Raw genomic sequence first — 19,888 nt, forward strand, 5'->3', positions numbered from 1 at the left:
TCGCTATCACGTGAAGTGAAACATACGGGGCTTATGGAAGCTATGAAAGAACGCAATAAAATAATAAAGCTGAATGCGACGCTGAGCCCACGAGCTGCATAATTCTTTTTTTTTTTCTTTTTTTTTTAGACGTTTTGTTATCGCGCGTCTGTAGATGCTGACAGATGCTTGCATTCGAACGTGGCACGTGCAAAATCGAACGTTACAGCGCCGCCTGGATAGTGCTGCCAGCATAACATGGTCGCGTCTCGCGGACGCGCTCGCGCCCCCTGCCCGAGAGCAACGGGTCTATCGCGCTTTGGTTGGTGGTGCAGCCTCTGGATTGGGAGGGAGGGGAAGTCGTCCGGTTTGAATGTCGCCCGGGCAGAGGTCCTGCCCTTCGCAGCGGTAACCACTCCGCTGTTATAGTTACGTCGACCGGCCGCCGCCCGTTTCTGGAGTTTGTCGTCCGCCCGGTTCCGGGCCCGACACGCTTCTGCTTCGAATACCGTGTGACCTGTCTTTCTGCAGTTCGGGCAGTACTTGCCCTGGCATGGCTGGTTGGTCGGGTGGATCTCGCCGCACGACTTGCACCGTTGCTTGCCTGTGCATACCGTGGTCATGTGACCTAGTTCGTGGCACTGTAGGCAGATGACCGCAGTTGGTTTGTAGGGAAACACAGTATGGTATTTTCCAAATAGTCGGATGCTCCTCGGGATACCCTTTCCTTCAAATGTGATTAAATACGTCCCATTCTTGCCGAGGGGTCGAGAATGAATAATGTCATGGTAGTCCGCTATGGCATTGTCAACAATGCCTCGTGCTGCGTCGCCAGGTGAAACGCCGTGTATAATTCCTCGTGGCTGACTGCCGGTTGTTGACCTGTATACTGTGACCTGGATCGTCTTGTTAGGGTCCTCCGTGGGCAGCTCTTTGAGTGCCATAAGGTCTTCTGCGTGGTGTTCCGTCTGCACGGTAATTGCGATGAAGTTATTTCTGTTATTGACGGTGTAACCTAACTGGTCGGATTCGCATGGCGACTTTAAGAGCTTCCGGAAGGTGCTCCACAGAAGCCATGAGTCCACGTTGGTGATTTTCATGGCCGTGGTGGGCTTGACGATGACCGTGTACCTCGGTCCGTCTTGTTGCTGCTGGGGTCGATTTGGCCTGTTTTTGCGCTGAGCTTTCTTTTTGTGGTAGTTCGGAACTTCCCATTCACCATTGTTGCAGTCGTCGTCGTCGTTGCAACCCTTGTCGTCCATTATTTCTCCTTTTGCGTCGAGAAACATGTCTGCCTGCGTCAAGTCTTCCCCTTTACGCTTTTTTGCTACTGAAGATTCGCGTAATCTTCGGGCTTCACAGTCGCTGGTTAGGCTCAGCGGTGTTATGGCGTCTGTCTCCATGTTCGAGGCACCCGCTTGGTTGACCGATGAACCGCATTCGACTGCAGTTGCGATTGTTCCATCGCCTCGGCGCAAAATCACGATGTCGCCGGGATTCGGCTGCGTGAATAGTGTTTCACATTCGGCTGTTGGGCCCAGTACCGGTGGCCGCAGCAGCGGTCTTCCTTCATCGCTGGAAGCCGTATTTGCCGAAGGTCGCTTACCCGGTTTTCGGCAAAGTGCGGTTAGCGAGGTCCTTGAAACTTCCGATGTTCCGTGTGAACTTCGGCGCTAGAAGTGGCGCCGAAGTAGGACCGAAAAAAATCGCTTTAGTGGAGCTGGATGAGACACTTCTGATCCTATGCTAACACTTCCGACCGTTCCATTAGGGTCATAGCAGAGGGTAAAAGAGAAAAAAAATGCACTCCCCGTCTCCCCCGCAAGCCGTCCGCTCCGCCGAGTGGGCTGTAGCTAGCGTCCGGCTGGCGTGCTAACTCTGTTTAAAATCACGTCATTTTGGAACTTTCAAGCGCAGATGCGCAGATTTTGGTATGCCAGTTATCGTATAATACTATGCTAGATAAAAAGACTCACAGGGTCCAATTGCACTGTTACCTGCGTGCAAATAAAAAACAAAAATAGGGAAAACTGTGTCAGATTGGCCGGTCTCTTTGGCGAAAAGAAAATCCGGTTGCTGTACCTTTTTTACTATACAAAAGTTCGTACTGGTGTAGGCCTTTAGCGACCATGAGTGGAAGTCTGAAATAATAAATAAAAACATGCTCTCCTGCCGCAATACACGCAGTAGTTGAGGGTAGTACTGCCGGCTGACTCAACTGCTATTTAAGTAACAAAAAAAAGATATGCTAGTTTATCATTTAGCAAAATAGAACAACAGAGAGCTATAGGCTGATTTTGGAGTAGCCACAACTATTCTAAGAACGCGAACCACTTCACAACGGCAGCCACGAGCGAGAGTTCGGTGTTCGGTAGAGGCCGCCGATACAGCCCAAAGATGGAGAACGGCAACCTCCCGGTTTGTCGTCTGCTATACTCCGTTTCACCTTCCGTCCGAGCACAGCGGACGCCAGGAGCCACCCCAGCCAATGCGGCGTTGAGGGAGTGTCATGCGACCTTGAGCTCCCGGTGTCGCCCCGCCCCACCGGCAGGTCACGCGACTTTCTCCCGGCGCTGGATCGGCTGGGATGGCTCGTGGCGTCCACTGCGCTCGGACTGAAGGTCGGCGTGCCCTCTCTCTCGTTTTACCCCGCCGAATTTCCCGGATGTGTAGAGAGGGCGCTGCGGTTGAACAAAATGGTGCCGCCCAGAGAGCGAATGGCCGGCTCTGCAGGCACCTACGAACGGCGAGCGTAGAATAGAAAAGTCCCGGATGTACGCGGCAGCGCTGCAGTCGAGGAACGGGCCGGTTCCGAAGGCCTTCGACGAGCAGCTTTGGCTTGCGGTTTGGCGGCGCGAATTGGCTCCTGTTCTGATCTTTCCCCGTGTTTGCTGTCGTTTGTGGCCAATGAAGTGCCATGCCGAATTAGTGTTCAATCGCGCAGCAAATGAAATGCGAGCCGCCCTGGCTGCCCGCTTCATACAGCCTATCCAGAACATGCTTTAATGGCAACCTCTTGAGCCGTCGACACGGAGTGCGGCAACCGTGAGCGCTCGCCAAGCTCACTACCCCTCCTCTAGTTCATGGCCGCTCAAGCGGCCAAGGTTATTTTTTGCTCGTTTTTGTAATTTTATTTTGCCTCAAACTTTTAAAATAAAGCGAAATTCGTGAAAAGTTTCATGAAGTTACCACGTTCAGTGCACTCAGGTTCCGTGCAAATTAAAAACCAGGAAAAAGGTCCTTGCAGGGCCCTTTGGCCCTGCAAATGGCCGGAGGTTCTAGTAAGTCTGTTCGTGGTGAGATGCCATTAGCAACACTGGTATTCTCGCAGAAGATGCAGACCTTCGTTCATAGCGCAGCACTTCCATCACCGACATAGAGACTTGCTTTATGTACAACTAAGTATGGCAGCACATTTGTTTGAAAGCTTATCCCCTCCGAAAAGCAGGGAATGGAGACCGCATGTGTTCACCAATAAGTTTATTCAAACTTCAGTTTCCAAGATAAACAAAAAGGACTAAGTTCTTTCCAGTCCCTGCAGCCTGCAATGCATGCACAGGCTGTCTCAATTGCTTTCACGAGTCGTCGGCTCTCCCGCAGATCTTGGGGGGTCCATGTTTCCAAGGTGCCCAGTTTCCACATCTTGGTAAACAGTCTTCCACACTCATCTCTTACAAAAATAACCACAAGAACGAAAAGAAAAAAAAACTCCAAATAGGGTCCCTTTCTTGCACAGACGAGAACATGCGGTGGTACGGCGGAGATGATAAATGCGAGATGATACAACGGCATAAATAACAACAAAACCTTCCGAGGAGGAATGCACAATACACTTGATATCCTAGTATTAAAAAAAAAAGAGAAAAACACCTACAATATCACAAGAAGACAAATCTTGGTTTCCTCTTTTTTTTTGGTGAGTGTTGCCTATACAGAAAACCTTGGAAAGAATTCACAAACAAGTGCGAGCCAGGAGCGATTTTAACACCGGTCTACCCGCCCGAGTGAAAACAAAACGAGAAAAACGAATAGAGTGGGTTCCCCCCCTCCTCAGACAGAGTAGTAGTTGTGGGTGTTTCCATAGCCGTTCCCGTTCGATTGATGGTTGTCCCGCGATCCCAGAGAGATGGAGTTGGCGCCGCTGACGAAGCTTCCGCCGCCGCCACCACCTCCGGAGCCTCTCCATGAACCTCCTCCGCCGCCGCCACCACCCTGGCGCCAGCGGCCTGAAACGCACCAAACACGCGTAGTGGTCAGCGCCAGCCACCCTGGCGCCAGCGGCCTGAAACGCGCGGGAAACATGCAGTGGTTAGCGCAAGCTAGCAACACAAGCTGGCAGTCGCTTCCAAAAGCACCAAGACATGCAAAATGTTTGCAGCCTTTTGCAGCACCAGTGAAGAGAAGATAAATGCCCGTGGGATATACCACCAATGGAAATAAATCACCCTTCAAAGCTATTTTTTCTTAATAAGACTTAATGTTTGGGTTTTGTTTAAAAAGGAATAGTACAGCAGGCTGTTGATAGTTAAAACTGATATTTCATACTTCTGGTTGATTCAAATTTCAAGAGTCTGGCGTCCCGTTTTTTTTGTTTTTTTTTTATGTATTTTTAAGCCGCTTAATTCTAACGGCATTCTTGTGCAATTCATACTTTTTGTTCTCGCGGTTTCGTTGAGTGAGCTTCCTCCCGAGCACTGGTGCACCGCAGAAAAACAACACCTGAGGAGCTTGCTTCTCCGCAGTGAGAGGTGCACTCAACAGGGCTCAAGCAGGAAACCACGAGCTATGAAAACGAGCACCATGGCATAGGCCATAGGTCCAAGTCGCAGAGGTTGCGCAAAATGCTATGAAAACTGCTGCTCGGTGCCCGCTTTCGTCCCCTTCTTGACTTGATGAACAAACTTCAACTTTGTTTTGAGTTGTCATGTACTATCAAACAGTCCAGACGAAACAATATTTGACATTCCACTGATCTTTCTCGTGTGGCATACCTGCTTATGATCAGTAGGCCTATGTAGTGGAAATTCTCAAGCATCTGCTTTGTACGTATAGCCATCCATATGGCAAATTACAATTTTATCTCGCATCATATTTAGATGAATTTCCAATAATCCAAGATTTCCGACAAGTCAAACAGGTTGTGGCTTCCCAGAGTGTGAATTAATAAGTCTATTGTATAAAGACAAGGTCAATGGATAGGCGATTCCTTTAAGATTGAGCAGGAGAATGCACTGTGCTTGCAATATGTTCAGGCTCAGAAACATGAAATGGAAATAGAGTACAACAGTTGCCATTCGGTTTCATTTTGGCGCTTCGCGACCAACCACCGATTTCAGACATCAAACCGGAGGCACTTCAGAGCATCACCGTCGGACGGCAACCTCTCACATTATGAATGCAATTCTGGGAAGCGTTCAAAGGGCGGTGCAACAATTTTAATGTTCGAAGAATTGGCAGTTTGTATTTTTTATATTGTTTATCCAAGCACAAGTGGCCAAAAACGTATCACCTTACCCCGATAAACTGCTAATCCGCAGCGTAATCGCAAAGAAAAAAATGAGCTATTTGCCAATCTGCAGTTGCGTGTGGCTGTTGCAGAAACAATGAAAGTCGAGATAAACCTGTCCCCCTCCGCTGCTACATTTGCCGTCAGCCCCGTGGCGAACAACCTTTTTTGTCAAACGCTCGCCGCGACCTTCGACAATGCGAATCCTTTAGAAGTCGACAATTGTGGAGGAAGCTGCTGGTTTCTCTCAAGAGAGAACCCAGGAGGAAACCACGTGATCCCCAGAGTATGTCACTCGAAAGGCGACACTGAGAGTTACGAGGCACCGATTTTTTATTTTTTAAAATAACTAGTGCTCGTAAGAAAATAGTTTTCTGTTCTTTGCTTTATAGGGGACACAACATTAATTTCTGCAGTTAATTGGCCAATGTCCGAAAATCGTTGCACCGCCTTTAAGAGTCTGAAGCGGAGGAGCCGACACCCCAAACGCCACTACTGCCAAAGAGCACTGACACGCGAGCCAACCACCTCGCACCCCCACGACATGCTCAAAATCCGTTGTGCGAAAACACTACGACAAGCGCTCCGGAGGCAAGAGATGGAGAGAGAGAGGAAAGAAACTCACTTCCGCGTCCACCGCCCCATCCTCCGGCCCGCGGGTTGTTGGCGATCTCGTACAGCTTGGGGTTCACCACCTGGTTGGCCTCCTGCAGCACCGAGATGAGCTCCTTGGCCTGCCGCGAGTTGTTGGGCGTGAAGAAGGTGTACGCCGTGCCAGTCTTGTTCGACCGGGCCGTACGACCAATACGGTGGATGTAGTCCTCAGAGCAGTTCGGGTAGTCGTAGTTGATCACGAATCGGACGTCGTCCACGTCTGCATGGAAGTTCCGGGGGGAACACGAGAGAAAGGGTTGTGGTTTAGAGAAAAAATACTCCCGGTTCATTTTGATTGGTGTCAAATAATCGCGCGACGTTGCAACACCAGTGCTACAACCCAACGTCGGGAGTCGCCCATAACCCAACCTTAGACTGCCTGTGACACAACACCCAATGTTCTACATCTAACAAACTTGACACCGCAACTTCACATCGCGGGTCGCGCGACATGCCACGCGCGAGAACGAACTCTGAGTAGACCTTTTGCTAGATTACTCAAGTACCAAAGAGAATGCTGGGAACGTCGGCACGGTGCACGTGCTCACCTTCCGCATAGAAAAGATTCGAAAAAGGAAATAACCGAAATGAAGCGTCCGTGGAATGCACATGCGAAGTGCCGTTTGTTAGATTTTTGCTTTCAAACAGTTATACCTGAGGATGCCAGCACGCATACCTACGTTCCTGGCATTCTTTTCTATGTTCGCGTAACTCGGCAAAAGGTCCATTGGCTCCCTTTAGAATGCGATTCCGCACCGAAAAACCGGGGACCGCCCACATCGCCATAGACAGCCGCGCAGCTAACCGCTTGCAGCATGCAATCGTTACCTTAACTGCCAACCGCCAGAGAGAAAAAAAAAAGAAAAAAGCAAGTCCCCACCGTCACAAGCCAAACTACAGTGCTCGTCTCTGTGTAGTGTGCAGTTAAAGTTGCTCCTCCCAGATTTCCCAATATTAAAAAAAAAAAAGAAAAAAAAGCTTGCGAGGTAATTTATTACAGCACGCAACCAACCGAAACATTCCCTCAATGCTGCAAATGCCATGCAACATACTGCTAAGGAAAAGGAAAGAAACCCAAACTATTAAGGCAAACCAAGACCAGTTACTGACCATGGTGAGGCTGCTAGCAACTTGCTAGGAAACAATTATCCCACCCTCTGTAGCTAGGCAAGAAAGGGGAGCTATCAGGGTGTCTACCAGAATCCATTTCCAAACTCAGCCTCCTTAGAATTCGCTGACCAAAAATGCAGAACAAAGGCACTCGTAGCATTCAGAGTGGTTGCGAGTCTTAGAATCGGCCACAATACAGTTGCGACAGCTCTACTTTCGGCACCCCTGCCCAAGCAATATTAATGTTTAAAAAAACTTCAAATTATAACCAGCTTGTTGTTTATCTACAATGCTAACTATTCTAGAGAATGTTTTAAGCCTCAAAAGTTTGCAAGCAATTCTCCTTCGACAGATATAGCATCGCTCGCTAAAGGAAATCGTCGGCATTACCAACGAAGTTATCTACAAAATAATTAGACTCGAAATCAGCGGCACAAGACGCGCACTGTGATCTTATTAAAATCAGATACTTAACAGGTTAATACCTGCGCCCTCCCCAAGGTTCTAGTTGCAACTAGTTAAGAATATCCATAACTTAAGTCGAACCTAGTTTCAAATCATGATCGCAGACTCAATTTGCTGACACGCTCCTATTGGTAGACACCATGATGGTATAGAGAAGCCCCCCCCCGGAGAGAAAAGAGGAGAAAAGCGATCCCCGCAACTGCCGTTTTCTCGTGACCCCCACAGAGACAAGGAAGCACTCCAGTTTACCTGCAAGTGAGTGGGGCCGCTGGGGGCCTTCCGCCAGAGTTCCAAGGGCGAGGGGAGGCCACGCAACCTCCTTCTCCCCCTCGGGCCACCGTCGGTAGCGACCGTGCGAGCCACAGCCGGCGGCCGGGGCCACCCCAAACGCCCCTAGTAACCCCCCCTTAAGCGTGGCGACTCACTGCCCTTGGCCGCATTCATTTACAGCCCACCTCGCCTAACGGGAAGTGTCCCTCAAAGGTATCCCTCCTTCAAAAAAAAATAGGAAACCTGCACTGAGCTAGGGAAGCTGCTCCCCTTCTCCTTAGACCTGGCAGTCTGCAGGCACACCGAGCCTACTTCTCCATGTGGGTCCGATTCTTACTCCCCCCGCAGACGGGGGGGCCTAACCTACTCCCTGTCGAGCTAGGGGAGTATGCCCAGTAGCTAAACGACGCCCCTTTCCACGGGAGTCTCCCCCCGAGGGCTCTGTGGGTCCCTTGTCTCCTTCGAACGCTCTTTCTTTGCATTGGGGCCCAGACATTTTTGCTCACGAAGGGGCTGGGCCGCCCAGTGCAATGCGAGGCACTGCGTATGGACAGCGTGCCCACACACGTGCCTCTGAAAAGGAAACAGAGAAAGAGGAGAACAAAAGGTCATCCCACGGCCACAGGCAACGGCAAATTTGGGGGTTTCTCTACGTGCCAAACCAACGAGGGGTCCCAGGACACCACAGACATACCATTCCAGACGCCTACGCCTCGCACCTAGAACGGCCCACCCGTTCAGATACCGTCCTTGCCGCAGTCTAGGGCAACTCCATAACACCGTCGGTCCGAGAAGTAACCAGAATTAACAAAGTGTTCTTGCGCGAACCAAGAGCTCAACACAAACAGGTTCGTTTGGAGTCACTTAGAGGTGCCCCTTCCAGAAAGTCCAAGGTTCACGAGAAAACAAGGAACATTGTTCCAAATAGCCCAGGTTTACTCGCATTTTTAAATCTTCTTACTATCAAAAGGTGCACAAAAACGTCCGTCTTGCATCCGCAATCTACCTACCGAAGACAAAAAAATTCCAAGAGCGGAAACCAAAACCCCTTGGTGATAGAACGGAGGGCCTTAGTGATGAGACACAACGGGGAGTGTTGCCCCAGACTCCGGCAAAGAGGATAACCTAGATTTTGAAGCACACCAGTTAGATCATATGTGCACCTAATTTTACCCTCCACCTCCATACACACTTTTATAAATATACAGATCCCAGAGAATTAAGGTTCCATTCTAAATACGTAATAGCACAAATGTTCTTAAGGTACACCAGTGGTAATGAAATATAAAACCAAAATCAAGGCCAGTTAATTCCACTCGTTTCTTTTACCAGGAGCCTACTCCTACAATCGGTGACATTTTACTTAATTAAACATTTCGCACAAAAACTTTGCAACATTGGAAAGCCCCACGTGCCCGAGCACAAGGCTTCAACCCTCCCGTGGAGGCTAAAACATAACCTGGTGTACCAACTTGCGCGAAATTCAGAATATAACCCTCAGCTTGCGACGCAAGGAACTAGAAGCCTTCCTCGTCTAACCAGCGCAAATGTTCCTGAACATGTCTCCCCTCTCTTATAACTGTAGCACAACCCATAAGCACCCACCTCCAGGGAAGCTCCTTCATGCCAGCAATCATTGTCAACTACGTAGCGCACCAAAAACAAACGTAGAGAACACAAATCTGACTCACCAAGGCCACGAGCGGCCACGTCCGTCGCTACCAGGATGGGAGCGCGCCCAGAGCGGAACTCTGTGCAAACACAAAACAAAATATTGGTCAGCTCCAAGGTATCCACACACGCTTTGGTCAGCCTTTGCCAGAGAACACGGGCAGAGAGCAAAACCACGTAGTGGACACCCACCATTGAGCACCCAGTCCCTCTCCTGTTGTGTCTTGTCTCCATGAATACAGATTGCAGGCCAGCTGCAGAGGCAGACAACAATTTGATCAATCCAGAGCTAAAGATGTATAGGAAATATCTGCACTGTGCTTATGCAGCAATGCAGGTCTTTATTAAGACACTTTGCACAGCGCAGCTTGCTTCTCGTCAGCTTCTCTTTCACGTTATTTAACACCAGTCTCCTCCAATGTATTACACTTGAGACAACCAAAGAGGCTTACCCGTAGCGCCTCATCTTGCGTGTCAAGTCATCCACTTTCCTCTTGGTCTCCGCAAACACTATGGTCTGCAAAAAATAAAAATGGTTCCAGTTGAAAGACTTCTACCAGACCAGCTTGCAGACCGACGCCAACGCAGGAAGCGGCCCCTCACCTTGTTCTCTTTCTCATTCAGGATCTCCTGGTGGAGTTTCATTAGCCTGCAGAAGACAGAAAACCAGTTATCAAAAGCTGCTTCGTGCAACACAGCTTTCCATCCAGTGTGAGGCTATCGGAAGTTTGTGCAAACCGTAAGCGCAACTAAAAAAAAAAAACAATCCACCCTTTAAGCATAACCGTCCCATGATCAGTGTGCCAAATGTCCCTGCAACTGAGAGGCGCTAGAGAAAGGCAGCCCCAGTGAACGGGAACTCTCGGACTTTGCTGTAACGAGGCTTTGACAGTGCGCAGCCACCAATCTGAATGCGGCACACCAACTAGACCTCGTAGACCCCACCGGACAGACCGGCTTCCTTTCGCTGTTCAAAGAAGACAACGCAGAAAAGGGGCACAGCCAAAAGAAACACTAGCTTCCAATTGTCGACATTTGCAGTGTAGCGTAATGCAGTTACTTCACTGAACTTACATCAATTATTAATTCTGTCCTCCAAGTAGCAGGCACCAGCAATAACGCTTGCAGTTCTGCTTCATTGCAAAGAAGCACTCAGTACAGACACTCTCGAGTAACAAAGGAGAGAGGGCCTTTACAAGAACTTGACCCATCAACATAAAAATTCATTTTCACGCACATTCCCAATAAAGTGGTGTCAACGAAAGAAAACTCACTTGTCCTCCTTCTCGGTCTCCTGGCAGACGTCGATGATCTGCAGGATTCGGTGGTTGGCGCACAGCTGCAGGGCTCCAATGTTGATCTGAATGTAGTCCCTGAGAAACTCTTCGGCCAGAGACCGCACCTCCTTGGGCCACGTGGCGCTCCACATCAGGGTCTGGCAGTCCGGCTGCAAGCGCAATAACAACCCCCTCGTTAGGTCGGACCCAGTAAAGACCGAAGCAGGGATGCAACACCCACCCAACTAGTCTGAAACTATGGTGTCGGGAACAAGCCTTCAGCTAGCCAATCTCGTAGTGGCAACGAATGATGTTGCGCAAGTCATCGCGTCGTGCTGTTGCAGTCCTGGCGGTTGAGCGAAGCAGTCCCGCCACAGAGTACAAGAGAATGCAAGTGTTGCCATTGGCAGGCGACAACGTAACACTTTTGGAATACCAATGGCCAGAAATTGAGGGACTTTTTAAAAAAGAGCAGTTCCTCAAAAAACTCTAACGACGATGTACTGCAGTATTTGTGAGACGTTCTCACACCCCAAAGCACAGTGCCACTTTAATCAGTTGCACGAATGATTGCACACAAGATGCATATCTGTCCAGATCCTCTCCTAACAGAGCCAGTGAACTAGCCATGCCTAGGAGCAACACTTTGGCCACATTGGTGCATGAAGCCATTGTTGCCAGATGCTTTGCCCAAAATCACTGGAATCTCTTGTCAGTCCAGAAATACTGAAGGCCGACAACTGAGCAAACCAAAGCCATACCTAAAGGTTACGTATGGCTTTACTGCCCACATCACACATGCCCTACACCACCAGGACAAACTGGCATATGGTAACGTTTCCACCTCCTTCCTATCCAACAACTTGCCGGCACGGCTTCTCTCGCCAGTTCACGGGGCCGCAGCCAACCCGCTAAACACGTGCAAAGAACGGAGCAGACTGCAACACACCCGAATCTGCTCTATGATCTTGCGGATCTGAGGCTCGAAGCCCATGTCAAGCATACGGTCGGCCTCGTCCAGGACCAGGTAGGTGCAGCGGCGCAGGTTCACCTTGCCGGCCTCCAGGAAGTCAATCAGCCGACCCGGAGTGGCGATGCAGATCTCGGACCCTGAACGACACCACCAGGTCAGAGGGTACGAGAAGAAGTGCTCAGTTTCATACATATTATTTGTCAACTGTTCAGCCCCACAGAATGTCATTAAAAAGCTAACGATGTGCTTGTAGTGTGCTATCTGTGTACTGTGTTAAGAAATGTCAATGTTCTTGGCACAGCCTGCCTAAGCATGAAGGCGGCTGCTTCCTGACATATCATTTTGCTGTCGTCTCCCGTTGGCTCCAGTAGACCCAGCAATCAAAGGTCTCTGGCGTGGCGTACAGTAGGGAGACCAAAGCCAACCCAAGGATCTACTCTACCATGCTAAGTATGCACGGAAGGGTGAATTCTTGGAAGGTATATCGTCCACACTAAGTATGAAGACAGGCCGTTCAGGCAGCAACAAAGTTAGGAAGACTCCAGACCAAGAAAGTTCTTATGGACAGGACAGCAAGTGCTTTCTACCTTCAATGTAAAGCAAGGCCAAGAATGTTCAACTGTTCAAAAGAGTGGGGTGTCGGGCTAAGGTTTCACTGTGCAGGACAGTGAGCTTCTAGAACAGGGTTCCACTGTTTAGGACAGCGAGCTTCTAGACAAGGGTTCCACTGTCCATAACAGCGAGCTTCTAGACAAGGGTTCCACTGTCCAGGACAGCGAGCTTTTAGACAAGGGTTCCACTGTCCAGGACAGTGAGTTGTTAGACCAAGAAGGTTCCACTGTCCAGGACGGTGAGGTGCTAGACCAAGAAAGTTCATCTGTCCAGGACGGTGAGGTGTCAAACCAAGAAGATTCCACTGGCCGGAGGACTTACCCCTCTCAATGTCCCTAAGCTGTGGGCCCTTTGGGGCCCCTCCGAAGACGCAAGTGCTGCGGACTCTCGAAGCCTTCCCAAACTCTGAGGAGACCTGCTGAATCTGCTGGGCCAGCTCCCGGGTGGGTGCCAGCACCAGTGCAATAGGGCCGTCCCCTCTCTGCAGGTAGGGCTGGTGGTTGATGTGGATGATGGCAGGCAGAATGTAGCCCAGGGTCTTGCCGGAACCCGTCTGGGCAATGCCCACAAGGTTCTTGCCGCTCAGGGCAATGGGCCACCCCTGGGCCTGGATGCAGGTCGGGGTGGTGTACTTTTGGGCCTCAATGCCCTTCATTATATAGTCTGCAATGAAAAGAGAGGCCAAGGCCATCAGGAACGGCGCCCCGTCAGAAGCGAAGTGGGGTTGCCGGAATCAAAGACAATGACGCACATCCATGGGGCCCCATCTCAGACAAGTGATAGCAGCCAGTGTGGGTTGTTTTCAGAGCTGCGCTCAAACGGTAATTCCAAAAAGGAAGTAGATCATCACAGCAGGGCCCAGTGGATGTCCAGACTATCCCCAGTCACAATTCTTAAATCGTACAGTACAATAAGTGGGTCTCAAACAATTGCTGACAGCAATGCCAAACTACAGCAAAATACCGTAGAAGCGTCCACTATCAACAATTCCCAAACTTGGGGATTGACCAAACAAGCACCAGTATTTAGATTAACCCAGTTTTGAGTGAAATTGAAATGGGCGCTCCCCTGGTATTTTACGGCAGGTTCCTTTATTTGAACACCCTTCCCAGCATGTCACCCACGCAAAGAAAAAGAGAGCTACCGCAGTTTTTGCAAAACTTTTTGTACTCGGCATACTGATAAAATGGTTCACGAAGCCCTTTAGACAAAGATGGCGGCACACCAAGGATTATTGGAATGGTTCATAGCGGACAGCTTCACAAACCACCACAATACGTCGCGGGCGTCCCTGGCACCATGCAAACTAGGAAGGAAGCAGCAGGAGTCGACCCAAACCCCTGCCCGTACGCCCCTAGCGCTCGGCACGGCTGGTTTTTCCCAAGTCCCACAACAATAATCAGACGCCCATAGTCAGTGAGCAGCAGCGGTCGCTAGCACGAGGATTAGCTTTGTTTATTTGAAATTGGGCTCAAGGCACCACGAGCGACAAACTATGGTTCGCACCTGCCTTGTGGCTACCTGGAAACGCCGAGGCAAGGCGCAAGCAGACGACAGGACGTGGCCTCCCCCATGCGTGACTGCCTTTCGCTGTGCTTTGGCTGCACATGCACGTTCGAGGCTCACGCGATGTCCAAGCGTTATTAAAGGCAGGAAGCCGTAATTATGTCCCGCCGTTCCTGTTTCGCCGACGACCGTGAAATCCTCGTCCCTGCTCACCAGGGAAGTTGCCCTCGTCGAAGCGCAGGATGGGCTTGTGCACCTCGCGTCCCTTGACTGTGATCTCGTTGGCCTGCCGGTAGGCGTCCACCTCCGACATGGGCCGGTTGGCTGTGTTGGGGTGTTCCTGGTAGAAGTTTTTCTGGAAGGGCTGCAGCTGCATGCGGTCCCAGTCTGGCTTGCGCAGGTTGCCCCCAGGCTGGCTGTTGCGGTAGCTGCCGGAACCCCGGTTGCCACCCCCTCCTCCACCGCCCCAGCTGCTGCCAAAGTCACTGTGGGGAAAATTGTCTTTAAGTTTCGGGCCGCACCCCCCTCTCAAGGACATTTCTTAATCTCCCAGCTATTTCACAAAAACATAAGAGCTGTAGAGCAAAAGGTGTCAAGTATCTGTGCCAGGATTATAAGCTGCTTCACCTTATTCATACCCTTCCATTGCTATATCAGTCTTGGAGAAAAAAATATTTACTATGTTCTAAATAGAAAATAAAAAAAAATTTAACCGTAAACCCTACACTGCTTTAAAGGGATGCTGAACGGAAATCTAGATTCCCCAAAACACGTGGCAAAAGCATGCAACGGGATGCTACAAACACCAAAACATCACTCATACAGCAATATCTCAAACGGATGACCGTATTTAAAAAAAAAAAAAAGGCGCATTTGGCAGGAATGTTGACGTCATGTTTCTCCGAGAAGAGGGTACGGCCTCGCGTCTTCTTCGCCTCGCGGCCTTGAGGGAGCAAAGCGAAGAGGGGAGAACACTAGGTCTATTGACGTCACGCACCTCGTCGGCCTGGTTCAATCTCGACTTCTTTTTCCAAAAATACAGCTGTCCATTTGAGATATCGCCTAATAGTGTTGTAGGGACTGTAGTGTCCCGCCTACATCTCCAGCATTGTTTTTTTTTTTTTTTTAAATCCAAATTTTGGTTCACTATCCCTTTAAAGGAAACTATGTGCCCAAAAAATAATTAAATCATTGCAATTGGATGATAATGTCGAAACTAAAGCAATCTGTGCTGACATCCTTGTCTAAGTGAGAAAAAAAAAAAAAAAAAAGATTCTGAGGTGCATATCAAAACTAGTCATTTCAAAATATCTTGAATTTAAAGCTTAAATTTCCAGATGGTCCTTTCAGCACCTATGTGTGCAATCTTCAATTTACTTTAAATGCAACGGATAAAAGCAACCCTCTTAAGAGAGAACAAAACCAGATATACCTTGTGACTAAGCAACTTTGTTAAACAAAAACGCAAAATTCAGCTAGACGAAAAAAAAAAAGGAACTTAATATTAACATTATCAACAATAAAGTCCGATAGCTTACAAAGGAAAGAAATTGAAACTTGCACTGGTTCCCAAAGGTAAGGCACAATTATACTGAATTAAAGGCCTCAGCTGTTTCTGGACACCAGGAAGAAAAAAGTTTTTGACCAACAAGGTATTGGTAATTAAGTTAGTGATCCACAGTAATTAACCAAATATGAAGCAAACCATAAGTATGAAAAGAATGATGAAGTTCCAATTCTAAGACAATCCGGAATACTACAGCCGGCAGAAGGCTGAGAAATCGGGGCGAGAAAAGGGGGAAGCAGATAGACTGCTGGAGAGGAGGAAACATCCCCCTTGCTCCAGCATTCCACCTGCTTTCTCCTCCCTAGCCCTTCCTTTCCCTTGCCCCCCAACTCATTATCTGCCCCCAACCATAGCAACATTAAGGTTTGAACTCAAGTATGTGAAAGCATATAATAATGCAAAATTATTTTCAGAAATTTTCCCCAAGCACTGTTTACATTCCAGGGTCGAGGAAATTCCCCACCACTTTGGATTTTCCCACACTGTGGCTAGCTCAGTGTGCCGTGCATGTCAATGTTCTTGGCACAGCTAGCCCAACAGTAAAGGCAGCTGCTTCCTGACATATCACTTTAATGTTGTCTCCCATTGGCTCCAGCAGACCCACCAAGCAGAGGTCTCTGGCGTGGCGTACAGTAGGGAGACTAGCTAAAACCGATTCGATGTCCAGGCTGTTGGAGTCTTAAGACTCACTCGTTACTTAAACATGGTCACAATTAGCACTATCTCCTGAAGGATTGGCTACAAATGCACTGAAGTGGCAATGGAATTAGGGATGTACGGAACGACAATAGTTTTTCACACAATAAAGGAAGAGTTTACAATAATTTGCGCTAAGTTGTGCGCCATGTAATAACGAAATTTGTTTAAAAAAATGCTTGAGGGGCATCATGCAGCAGACGACGCGGCGACGTCACAGTTCACGTGACCCGCTCCGGCCAATCCATAAAGTCCATCTCCGCTGCGCAAAACAATCACCTGCCTCAAACGCCATTGCCTTGGAAATTGCCTTCTTACAATTTTCACACGCATTCAATATTAAAACTTTGATAAAGTGTTTAGTGCTTTACCAACTTCACGACAGACTAGTTTCGGAAAGTGTGAACTCGGCGTTTATTTTTTAATCAGCCGTGTTGAGTCAATTTCCATGTATTCTCCCATAGAGTGAACCGCCTCTTGGAACCCTGAGTACCATGTGACTCGCGCCGACCTGCTCTGTCTGCCATGTTGTCGGCGAAACACGCGGATCAAAGGATTGCACTACTCTGCTCTGTAGGAGCTATGTAGTGCTCTAGCTGCCTACACAAGTTGAAGGACCCCCCCCCCCCCCCCTTTCTTTTCCTGGTGACCTCAGCACTTTTTTTTTTCATCACCCAGTTCAGCGTTTGACAACAACTGCCTTGCTGTTATCTTCAATACACATTGAAAACCACAGCAAAAGGTTCATTTTAGGCACACTAAATCATGCAATCAATGTACAACATTTTTTATACAAAAGCTACATATAAGCTAGCATAGTGCAAACACAAAGAAAAAAAAAAAATCCAAGACCTTATTTTATGTCATTTCACAGCAAGCACTGGTCATCGCATCCATACTGGGAGTGCAATCCTAGAAAACAGTGGTGCAAGCTGCCAACAGATGACGCAAGCAGATTCTCTGATACTCGCGGGTTATATTTAACCAGTTGAGCACACTACTAAACCCAACCCATTAAGCCTTTCCCTGAAAGAAAAACCCCTGTGGTCTGCACGTGGGGCGCAAACGTCACAAAGACAAACCACAAGGCCACCACAGCGATGGACACTGCGCTTTTCTGTAGGAAGAAACAAATGGCGCTCAAAGAAGCGTCTGCAATTTCCGCCATGCCAAACGTTGCACGACGAAGCGGCCAGATTACGTAAGACCGCCTAGTCATCGAACGACCGCTCCTTTCCAACTTGCGCGACGGCCACTTTCTTTCTCACGCCCGACGTTTTATTGGCATGTTCCAAGATTTTTTTTTTATTTAGAATGGGTTCGACACGTTTTACGGAACCACGTACGAAGGCCTCGCGCACCGCCTGTTCGCCGAAAACCACTTGTTGCCGCCACGCTGGCGATAAAACAAATAAAAAAAACATTCTTATGAGGGAGAAAAAAAGAAAAAAGCCAGATTAAAAATGCACGGATGAGTCACAGTTTTATTTTCTTTTTCGAATGATAAACCCGCTACATGCTTAAACACATTTCCCCAAAGAAAAAAAATTTTAATTTTCTTGATATCGAGCTGTGCCATTTACGTCCACAAAGACGTCATCAGCACCAACCAGGAACGCGACGCCGTCATGGCAACCTCAACCAGTCTAGACGTGCGACGATCGATAGTTTGAGAATCCGAGACGCCGGCATTAATAGAACCGGCCGGCATCTCGAGCACCACTGTCAATAGAGCCGAAAAAACGCCGGTGATTTTGTAAATCAAGAGACCTGACGTCAAAACAGCGAACCCAAAGTCTCATTCGTGACGAACGACCTAAAGTCGTCACGCCAAATGAATGAAAGGGCCACGTTGCAGCGCCCCACTAGGCCTAACGCAAATTCCGGTCAAAATGGCGAGTTTTGACAAAATTAGTCCTCCACGAGCTTTACACAGCGCAAATCTTTCGAGGAGGACCACTCAAAGCCGATATTCCATGGCTTCACAATTAAGTTCTTCGAAGGAGACCAAGGCAATGCGCTGTTCTTAACCCTAAGCACGCAGCGAGGAAGCCAGAATGAATGAACGGCGTTCCGGCCCGTTCGAAAATTGAAGTATTTCTCGAAATATGAGGTACTTTCGGCCGTGATTAGTCTCAAAAAGAAGAACACTTACCGAGTTCCACCGCGTCCGTTCATCTTGTGTTACTTTACGTTTCTGTAATTAACTTTTTGCAAGAGTTTGTAGCGCCAATGCTTTTAGTTGCAGGGACCGACGGCTCGTGATAAGCGGAGGGAGATGTTGCGGAAATGTCAAGTAGTTCCCTGACAAAGGCCGCCTCATAAATAACAAAACTAAATTTTGACAAAACTCTAGTCGCTTGAAAGAGGTTAGGAAAATATCTGCGTGCTCAATAAGGCAATACAATAATTATTCAGTTGTTTTTATGAGTAGAAAGGCTTCACTGTCTGGCGGATTATTTTCTGATTCGCGGTGGTAGAAGTGTCATAAGGCTTGCAGCGGAAGCGACACGCTACGGCCGGTTTTATCTTTTTACTTTTGGCGGCGCAGGTGTATTGCGTGTGGTTTGGAAATATTCCATGTAGACGTACTCGACGGAGAGATAGCAATTAGAGGGGGAGAGAGACGCATAAGCGGCACAATGTGCCGGCCTCCTTTCTTTCACGTCTGGTGATTTTTACTTTTTTTCATGGGGGAATTTGTTGGTGGAAAAAAGGAATGCAAAAAGCGAAAAGCTTGTAAGATAATCATGCTGTCAAGGCCGTTGCTCGCATAGTAAAGCTCAGTGACGTCATTCCGGCGCACTATCCGTTGTCTAGTCTGTAGTCTGTGCGAACGTTGCAAGATCGACCGGAACAAAAAAAAAAAAAAAATAAGTTTGCCGAGGTCGGAGCAGAGACCCCCGATACTTTTATTTTTTACCACTGCGCGCGCATTACGAAGCACATTTCACGGGTACTTGCGACTGTTTTTCTAAAGAAAATTCTAGTCCCGTGACCTTGCCCGTGACACTTTAACATGCACTGTGAACATGCATGACGAACCACATTTTGCGGGTACGGGTATAAATCTAGGTAGAAAATGAAGTCTGTCAGTTCATTAATTCTGGTATCTTGGCCAATTAAACAGCACGACAAAGTACCGGCACCATAGTTGAGGGCGATGTTTAAAGCACATGCCCAAAACGAACTCACATAATAGGCTGCTAAGAACAGCAATCTTGATGGTGTGGAAGGCACGTTGCAAGAGAACTGTGGAAGCTCGCCGACAGCACGCGCTTAGCAGTCGCGCACACAGCTATGGCCGCCAGTGAATACTTCCTATTGCAAAATTATCCAGGCATTAAAGGGGTTATGACACGCCAAAAATAAAATATTACATAACTATACTGCTAGGACCCATTCTATGTTCCTATAATCCTACTAAATTTGTTTTGAAAAAGGCGCGATAATTTCGTGGATAAATCGATTTATATGCGGGCCCCTTGGAGGGGCAGATCCGGGCGGACCTGGAGGCTGATGACGTAGCCAGCCTCCAGCGTGGTGTCTACTTGCACGCACTGACAGACTGGGCTCTCTTGGCGTATCGAACCTCAGCTCTC

The 19,888-nt window shown here is 48.5% G+C and overlaps 1 protein-coding gene across 2 annotated transcripts; it reads right to left on the reverse strand.

The window, feature by feature from the left end:
- Positions 1-3,444: 3,444 nt before the first annotated feature.
- Positions 3,445-18,843, reverse strand: LOC8026786 (probable ATP-dependent RNA helicase DDX17). Of its 2 annotated transcripts, none has more exons than XM_029977588.4 (11): positions 18,442-18,843; positions 14,237-14,508; positions 12,839-13,180; positions 11,882-12,042; positions 10,930-11,102; positions 10,259-10,304; positions 10,108-10,172; positions 9,848-9,909; positions 9,676-9,735; positions 6,111-6,359; positions 3,445-4,205 (listed from the first exon to the last, which is right to left on the reverse strand). In XM_029977588.4, exons 1-11 carry the CDS (start codon positions 18,462-18,464, stop codon positions 4,030-4,032), a joined length of 1,629 nt encoding a protein of 542 aa, XP_029833448.1. In that variant the 5' UTR covers positions 18,465-18,843; the 3' UTR covers positions 3,445-4,029. The 2 variants fall into 2 exon arrangements, with proteins under 2 accessions (XP_029833448.1, XP_029833449.1); XM_029977589.4 differs by having other exon boundaries at positions 3,445-4,261; positions 18,442-18,751.
- Between the last annotated feature and the right edge of the window lie 1,045 nt (positions 18,844-19,888).

The sequence above is a fragment of the Ixodes scapularis genome, unplaced genomic scaffold (assembly GCF_016920785.2).
Source record: "Ixodes scapularis isolate PalLabHiFi unplaced genomic scaffold, ASM1692078v2 PGA_scaffold6__148_contigs__length_123643588, whole genome shotgun sequence".
Taxonomy (NCBI): Eukaryota; Metazoa; Arthropoda; class Arachnida; order Ixodida; family Ixodidae; genus Ixodes; species Ixodes scapularis.